The sequence below is a fragment of the Henckelia pumila genome, chromosome 1 (genome assembly GCF_033568475.1).
Source record: "Henckelia pumila isolate YLH828 chromosome 1, ASM3356847v2, whole genome shotgun sequence".
Taxonomy (NCBI): domain Eukaryota; kingdom Viridiplantae; phylum Streptophyta; class Magnoliopsida; order Lamiales; family Gesneriaceae; genus Henckelia; species Henckelia pumila.
Window position 1 is genome coordinate 88,777,375 of NC_133120.1, and position 9,045 is coordinate 88,786,419.

Consider the following 9,045-nt stretch of genomic DNA (forward strand, 5'->3'; position numbering starts at 1 on the left):
GTCCGGATAGGGTAGTTCGATCATTCATCATATGAATATCCATTTGCATGCTTCGAACATCTCTATGTTCCTTACCAATGAAACGTGGTACTCTGCATCGCAAATGCTAGTCTCAAACTCGAGCGATCCTTATCCTTATTATCGGACGGCTCAATCGACTAGGAACAGTTTAGAATATACAGTGACTATAAGATGTGTTTCATGATAGACATCCCCATGTTCTACCACATCTTACATACACTATAGTATATTCAAGGTCTTTATCAAAACAACAATAGTATATCACAATATAACAATATGGAGAAAGATAAAGTCATTACCATTAATAAAAGTGTAAATTATATTAAACAAAAGATTGTTTATACAAAGAGTCATCAAAGCCCTTAGCCACAAGTTGGCTCACTGGGCACCTACTCTTTCAACATTTAGCCTATGCTCCATCACTTCTCTCCGTACTCCCAAGAGATCAGATACAGACCGTGCGAAGGCTTCTTTGTTCTCCATCAGACATTGTATTAATTGCTCTTTAAGAGAGGCTTCTAACGTCCGAGCCACCTTGACCGACCCGGTCGGAGGGCAAATCAAAAATTCTTCGCACTCTTCTTCGGCATTAAGAGGGGTATCTTCCTCCAACAAATTTACTCGTTCCCGACCTACAGGCCCGGGTTGGTCACCATGATTAATTTTGACTGCTTTTTGTTCTATCTGTACCTCTTCTACGTAGCACTTTCGAGAAATCTTCTGATCTCCTTGAACCTCGCCCACTTCATTACCCACATGAAATTTTATCTTTTGATATAGTGCTGAAGCCACGACCATGAATGTAGTCATGGCTGGTCTTCCCAAGATAACGTTATATGCTGATGGTGCATCCACGATAATAAAGCTGACAATCCGTGTTTTACTTGTAAAGTCCTTGCCCAAAGTGAGCGGCAAATTGATCAATCCAGTAGGTCGGATGGCATGATCCGTGAACCCGAACAATGACGTCACCACGGGTTCTACTTTATATTCTCCCAAATCCATCTGATTTATTGTCTCTTGGAATAGTACATTGACCGAGCTCCCAGAATCCAAAAAAATCCGGGCCAAATCGTAATTGGCGACTAGAGCTCGAATAACCAGTGCGTCATTATGAGTAGTATCTGACAAGCCTTTAAGATCATCCGGGCCAAAGGAAAGGGTCGGGCCTGTCCTAACCACCTGGTCGGCTATCTCCATGTTGCTCAATTTCCGACTGCTTGTCTTCCTTGCCCTATTGGAATCTCCATCAGTCGGTCCCCCAGATATCATGTTGATGACACCTTTTGTGGGAGGGGGTGGTCCTTGGTTATTCCCAGGTTGATTTTGATTCGGACGCTGGAAATTTTCCTGTGGCGGCCCAGGTCGGGGTCTTGGTGCATAATGATCGGGACCTTCGTGACTCCTCTTATTTGAGGGATATCCTCCTTTTTGTCGTGCCAACCTATCCTTCATCCCTGGTTCCTGTTGTATTATTCTTTCAATCTCTTGCTCCAGCTGACGACAATCATTATTATTGTGCCCATACTCATTGTGAAAGTCACAATACTTATCTGATTTTGGCCTACGGGGCCCCTGCTCACTCCATGGAGGTCTTTGTAGAAGTCTCTTTTCTTCACATATTTGCATGACCTGAGTTTTACCCATCCTTAGGGGGGTGAAAGAGGTGAATTGTCCAAGCAGCTCGGGTCGAGGAACTAGTCCCACTCTCCGAGGCGTGTTAGGAGTTCTAAAATTCTTTGGACTCAAGGGCTTGTCCGTCCACCCATTCGATCGAGAAACTTGTATCTCTTCTAGATTCACATATTTTTCCGCCCGAGCAAGCAGCTCATCGTAAGTAGATGGGGTTTTTTTGATCAAAGATTTAAGAAAATCTCCCATAGCAAGTCCTTGGGTGAAAGCGCTGATGAGCAGATCAGTAGTAGCAGTAGGCACTTCAAGGGCCAAAGCACTGAATCGTCGAATATATGTGCGCAAATCTTCTTGGCCTTGCTGTTTGATGGCAAAAAGACTAAGAGTAGTTGTAGGGTGTTTTTTGCTACTAGCAAAGTGGTGTAAAAATGCCTTGCTGAAATCTTTGAACTCCTTGATATCCCCCGGTCGTAGTAGGTTAAACCATTGCTGCTCTGGCCCAATCAGGGTATTAAGGAAGACTCGGCACTTGATCGGATCAAAATATTTGTGCAGCAGTGCGGCGTTCTCGAAATGGAACAAGTGCTCTTCTGGGTCTCCTTTTCCATCATATTCTCCCACATGTGGGAACTTAAAGTTTTTGGGGAGTTCGGACTCCAGTACTTTGGTAGAGAAGGGAATATTCTGGACTGGCGTGGCTAGATATCCGGATTGTTTTTTCTTCAAAAGCTCTATCTCTTCTTTCAATTTCTTGATCTCCTCTAATTGCTCGTTCTGATCTGGTGGTGGGGGAGGAAGATTAGCCGCCCTTGTAGCCATAGCTTTTTCAACCGCGGCCGCAACTAGTTGCTCCATCTGTGTATCTACTCCATTTGTGCCAACCATCTTAACTCTGTTTCTTCAATTTCCCACGGACGGCGCCAATTGATGATGTCGATTTTTTTTTCTCCGGGTTCGGTCTGGTAGAGCGGATCTCCAAATTTTCAATAAACCGGGTTGGGTCGGGCACGACGAAGCTCTGCACAGACAGAAGCTAAATTAGGGGGCGCCGAAGGTATTTCGGCGTAACCCCTCCAATGCCTAAGTCAGTGCTCGAAAGTAAAAGAGCTTGACAAAAAGTAAGAACAAGAGAATATGTATGCGTGAGTGTGTGAACAAGAAGTGAATAGAAGAGATGAATGAATAAACCATGAACCATACCTGTATTTATAGGGGCTTGGAGGGGTAGGTTATTGTTACGCCTTAAACGCATATAAATCTCGATTGTGAGATTAATGTTTTTAATTCATTAACAAGGTCCTTTTGTTTATGTTTTGATGATTAACAAATCTAGGTTAAAATGTTACTAATGTTTACAATGAGCTTATTATAGAGTTAAAATTTTCAAGGCTCAATTTCGTACAAGTTTATTGAAGATCAGAAACAAATTTCAAAGACTTATACTACTACGAGTTTGGAAGTTCCGATTGGAGTTCGGAACCTCCGATCCGAAACAGAAGGATCTTCGGAAGCTAAGGGACGATCGGACGTTCCGATCATGGTTCGGAAGCTCCGATCTATTTTCAAGGAATTTTATATTGTTCGGAAATAGAACGGAAGCTACGAAGTGACGAGATCGAAAGCACCGATCATAGATCGGAAGTTCCGATCTGCTACGGCGGCCTGATAATCTTGTCCGGAAGACTTTTGCCCGACAACATATTTAATGCGCCGATCGGAAGCTCCGAAGTTGGATCAGAAGTTCCGATCCTGTACAACCGCGTGACTCAGAATTCAAATTTCGGAAGCTTCAATGCTGGAAACGGAAGTTCCGATCGATGTCGAACTTTCAACTATAAATAGAGGCATTCCGAGACCATTTCAAGCATCCCAACATCTTCTAGTCTCTTAATCCTCTTAAGCATTATTTGAGCTATTTGTTGAGCAAATTGTAGCCCCTTTGAGCTTTCAAAATATATTCATATATCGAGTTGTATCTGGGGTTGTGAAAATCGTTGATGTAAACACTTGAGTGTGAAGCCAAGTGTTTGTGTTGAGGCTATCCTTGGAGCCCTTAAGGCCAAGTGTTGAGTTGTATCGGCGCGGTGATCGTGTCAAGTTGTAAGGCTATCCTTGGAGCCATCAAAGCCAAGTCGTTCGAAGTGCTAGTGGATCCTTGGTTAATCGATCTTAACCAAGAAGGGGAGACGTAGACGATTTATCGTCGAACTTTCATAAACATCTCTTATCCCTTTTACTGCTTTATTTACATTACGCATTTATTTACTGCACTTATTATTAATTGCTTTAAGTCTTCCGCTTGCGTATTTGCATAATCGCTTTAAATTGCTAAAGTTGCCAATAGAACCTAAATCCCCCCCCCCCCATTAGGTTCTAACAAGTGGTATCAGAGCCACCTTTTTCAAAATATTTTCAAAAAGGTTCTTATGGCAAATCTAGCGAGCGACTATGCTCAAGGGCAATCAACAAATCTTCCTCCTCTTTTTAATGGCATAAACTACGGATACTGGAAAAACCGAATGTCCCTATATATCCAATCCGTAGATTATGACCTTTGGAAGGTTACTGTGAAAGGTCCCTACATACCTACTAAAGGGGTTGAAGGTGTCAAAATTCCTAAGGAAATTGACGACTTTTCTAAGGTGGATATGAAACTTATATCTCAAAATGCTAAAGCCATGAATATTCTTCATTGTTCCTTAGATATGAACGAGTACAACCGGATCTCAATGTGCTCATTCGCTAAAGAGATATGTGACAAGTTGGAGATATGCCATGAAGGGACTAATCAAGTCAAAGAAACGAAGATCGATCTACTCCAACTCAAATATGAAACATTCGAGATGGAATCAAATGAAGATGTAGATACTATGTTCCAAAGGCTTACTCAAATTATCAATGAGCTAGCCCAACTCGGAGAACAATATCCAACTAAACAAGTGTGGAGGAGAGCTCTACGCACCTTACCCAAGGAGTGGGATGCCAAGAGGACGGCTATCATAGAATCCAACAAAGGCGACACCGCTTCCTATGACCTTGATCAACTTCATGGGACTCTAAAAACCCATGAGTTGGAACTGTCAACAAGGAAGGAAATAAAGAAAGAAGATATCAAGGCAAAGGGGATTGCTTTATCTAGCCAATCCAAAGAAGATGAAGATGATGATATGACACTCTTTGCAAGAAAAATCAAAATATTTATGCGAGAAAACAACTTCAAAAAGAAGACGAACAAAGAAGTTACCTGCTACAACTGTCAACAACAAGGCCACTATGCAAATGAGTGTCCTCTCAAGAAGAAAGTTGACAAGGGAAAGAAGAAAGCACTCATAGCCACTTGGAGTGATAGCGACGATGACGAGGAGGAAGCAAACATCTGCCTCATGGCTAAAAGTGATGACATCGTCTCCAACGACGATGACGAGGTATCTTCCTATGATGAACTACTACATGCATATAAACAAATTTTTGATATGGCTAAGTCACTTAGAAAGGGAAATAAAAACCTTAAAAATGAATTAGAAACTAAGGGGCATGAAAACGTAAGATTAAAGGATGACATAGCCCACTTAGAAAAATCTTTTAATAAGTTCAATGTTAGTAGTAATAAATTGAATAATCTACTTAGCATGCAAAAATATAGTTTTGATAAGGGTGGAATAGGGTACGGTAAGAAATCAATAGACTTTACTAGTCTAATTGCTAAAGCAAAAATGAGATCACCCCCTACATGCTCTTATTGTTGTAAAATTGGTCATGCTAGATATAAATGTAGATCCTTGAGATTTCAATATGATCAAAAGAGTTATATGAAATGGAGGCCTAAGAGTACTTAACAACTCATCAGTTGGCATTATGAGATCATGATCTAAGGGAGTTCATCATAGACCGGTTTAAACTGCCTTGACTTGCGACTGGTCTTCATGATGAACTCTGCTCTGTCCAAGAAAATAGGTTTGTAAAGAGGCCATAGCCCTACCTACTACTGGGAGCACTCTTAGAAAGTGGCGATGATGTTGCTATGAGAGACTGAACTCTTAGAAGTCTATTTTATATCTCTCTTTTTTAACATTGTGGGCCCAAAAGAACTAAAGGGTACCAAAACCAATTTTTGCAGGGAAATAGGAAAACTGTTCTCCTTAGCATATGGTATCTAGACAGTAGATGTTCTAGACATATGACGGGAAACAAAGAGCTACTTCAATCCATCAAACCAAAGGAGAAAGGATCTGTCACCTTTGGAGACAACAGCAAAGGAGTTATCGAAGGAATCAACTCAATAGGTATCTCTAAATCCTGCTTGATTGATGATGTACTCCTAGTGAAAGGGCTTAAGCATAATCTACTAAGCATAAGTCAATTTTGCGATAGAGGTTATGAAGTCAAATTCACTCCCCAACATTGCACTATATCACTCACATCTGACAAATTCATAAATTTCAAAGGATATAGAAATGAAAATGTATACAAGGTTTCTTTAAACAATTTATCTTTATCAAATATTAAAAGCCTTGTATCCTTAAATTTTGATGACAACATTCTTTGGCATAGAAGACTAGGTCATGTTGGTCCTAGTACCATAGAAAAACTTTTTAAACTTGATTTAGTTGTTGGTATGCCAAAACTCAATTTAAAATTAGATTTTGTTTGTGATGCATGTCAACTTGGCAAACATACAAGAGAATCTTTTAAAAGCAAAAATTTTATATCTACTTCTATGCCCCTTGAACTTCTTCACCTAGATCTATGTGGTCCCTCGAGGAACGCTAGCCTAGGAGGGAAGCTTTATGCATTTGTCATTGAGGATGATTTCTCACGTTACACATGGACATTATTTTTAGCCCACAAAAATGATGCCTTTGATTATTTTAAAACTTTTGTCAAACGGGTTGAGAATGAGAAAAATCTTTCTATAAAACAGATCCGTAGTGACCACGGAACTGAATTTCAAAATGAGAGTTTTACAATTTTTTGTGAAGAGAAAGGCATCGGTCACAATTTTTCTTGTCCTAGGACTCCTCAACAAAACGGGGTCGTTGAGAGGAAAAATAGGACACTTGTGGAGATTGCGAGGACCATGATATGTGAGCATTCTCTACCAAAATATTTTTGGGCTGAAGCAATGAACACTGCTTGTTACATCATTAATCGTGTATCAATAAGGCCAATTCTCAAGAAAACTCCATATGAATTATGGAGAGGGAGAAAGCCTAACATTTCTTACTTTCGAGCTTTCGGTTCCAAATGCTACATACATAATAACGGTAAGGACAACCTTGGAAAATTTGATGTCAAATCCGACAAAGGTATTTTTCTTGGTTATTCTACCTCAAGTAAAGCTTTTAGAGTTTTTAATAAATGCACTTTACTTGTTGAAGAATCAATGCATGTAATATTTGATGAATCTATGTCTATAGTTCCTCGTAATACTAACGATGATGTAGAATTACTCGAAGAAGAGATGACCTCCTCAAGCTTAAATGATATAGATGTTTCTGTTGAGGAAACACCACTTCTGAAGGATTGGACGCTTCACAAAGATCATCCTATAGATCTTATTATTGGAAGTCCTTCGAAAGGTGTAACCACTCGTTCTTCTCTTAATAATATTTGCAATCATCTTGCTTTTGTTTCACATGTTGAACCTAAGTGCATTGATGATGCTTTATTAGATGATTCTTGGATTATTGCTATGCAAGATGAATTGAATGAGTTTAAACGCAATGATGTTTGGTATCTTGTTCCTAGGCCGCATGATAGATCTATTATTGGAACTAAATGGGTGTTTAGGAATAAACTTGATGAGCATGGCACTATCACTAGAAATAAAGCTAGGCTTGTAGCTAAAGGATATAGTCAAGAAGAAGGCATTGATTATTATGAGACATATGCGCCTGTTGCTAGACTAGAATCCATTCGCATGCTACTTGCTTTTGCTTGCTCTAGAAATTTTAAGTTATTTCAAATGGATGTTAAGAGTGCTTTCCTGAATGGTGAATTGAAAGAAAAAGTTTATATTGAACAACCTGATGGCTTTGTTGATGCTTTATTGCCTGATCATGTGTATAGATTAAACAAAGCTTTATATGGATTGAAACAAGCTCCTAGAGCTTGGTATGATAAATTGTCTACTTTCTTGCTTTCAAATGGTTTTTCAAGAGGAAATATCGACATTACTTTATTCACCAAGAATGTCAAAAATGATCTTTTGATTGTGCAAATTTATGTTGATGATATAATTTTTGGTTCTACTAATGAAACTCTTTGTCAAGAATTCTCTAAGTTGATACAGGAACACTTCGAGATGAGTATGATGGGGAAACTTAACTATTTCCTCGGATTGCAAATCAAACAATGCAAGGATGGGTTCTTTGTGAACCAAAGCAAATACATCAAGGAGATTCTAAAGAAGTTTGGAATGGAGAACACAAAATCATCATCCACACCGATGAGCACAGCAATCAGACTCGACAAGGATGAAAATGGTAAAACTGTAGATCAATCTTCCTTTCGTAGTATGATTGGCTCCTTATTATATGCTACTGCTAGTAGACCGAACATTATGTTTAGTGTTTGCTTGTGTGCACGATTTCAATCATGTCCAAAGGAATCACATTTGTTCGCCTTAAAACGCATTTTCAAATATCTTTCAAATACTCCAAATCTCGGCTTGTGGTATTCGAAAAATTCTTTCTTTGATTTAAAAGCTTACTGTGATGCCGGCTTTGGTGGATATAAGGTGGACCGAAAAAGCACTAGTGGAACCTGTTTCTTTTTAGGAAACTGTTTAGTTTCTTGGTTTTCCAAAAAGAAAAACTGTGTTGCGTTGTCAACAACCGAAGCCGAATATATGGCTACCGGTAGTTGTTGTGCGCAAATTCTTTGGATGAAGCATCAATTGCTCGACTATGGCGTCTTTTTTTCAAAAATCCCTATTTTTTGTGACAACACTAGCGCCATTTGTCTTACAAAGAATCCGATTCAACATTCGCGCACCAAACATATTGACATTCGTCATCATTTTATTCGTGACCACATCGAACGAAATGAAGTTGAACTTCAATATGTTGACACGTCAAATCAAATTGCCGATATTTTTACAAAACCACTAGATGAAAATACTTTTATTCGTTTGCGTGGTGAACTTGGCATGATTGAGTTGTAATCGCTTGTAGACATAAGTTAAAATTAATGTCATATTAAGGGGGAGCTTAATATTAAAAAAAATTCGAGCAAATTAATGTTGGAGAATACAAATTAATTGTATTTTTCAATACTAAAAAGCTCACATTTTTATATGGTTTATCTGTTTAAGAATTAATTTGCAAAATTTAAAATTAAAGAGTCAAAAATCGCAATTTTTACCTCAGGTGGATCGAAACCACCGATTCT

The 9,045-nt window shown here is 39.1% G+C and overlaps 1 protein-coding gene across 1 annotated transcript; it reads right to left on the reverse strand.

The window, feature by feature from the left end:
• Window positions 1-399: 399 nt before the first annotated feature.
• On the reverse strand, window positions 400-2,538 carry LOC140867767 (uncharacterized). Its single transcript, XM_073272808.1, has one exon. The coding sequence runs from the start codon at window positions 2,536-2,538 to the stop codon at window positions 400-402; it is 2,139 nt and encodes a 712-aa protein (XP_073128909.1).
• Window positions 2,539-9,045: the final 6,507 nt, after the last annotated feature.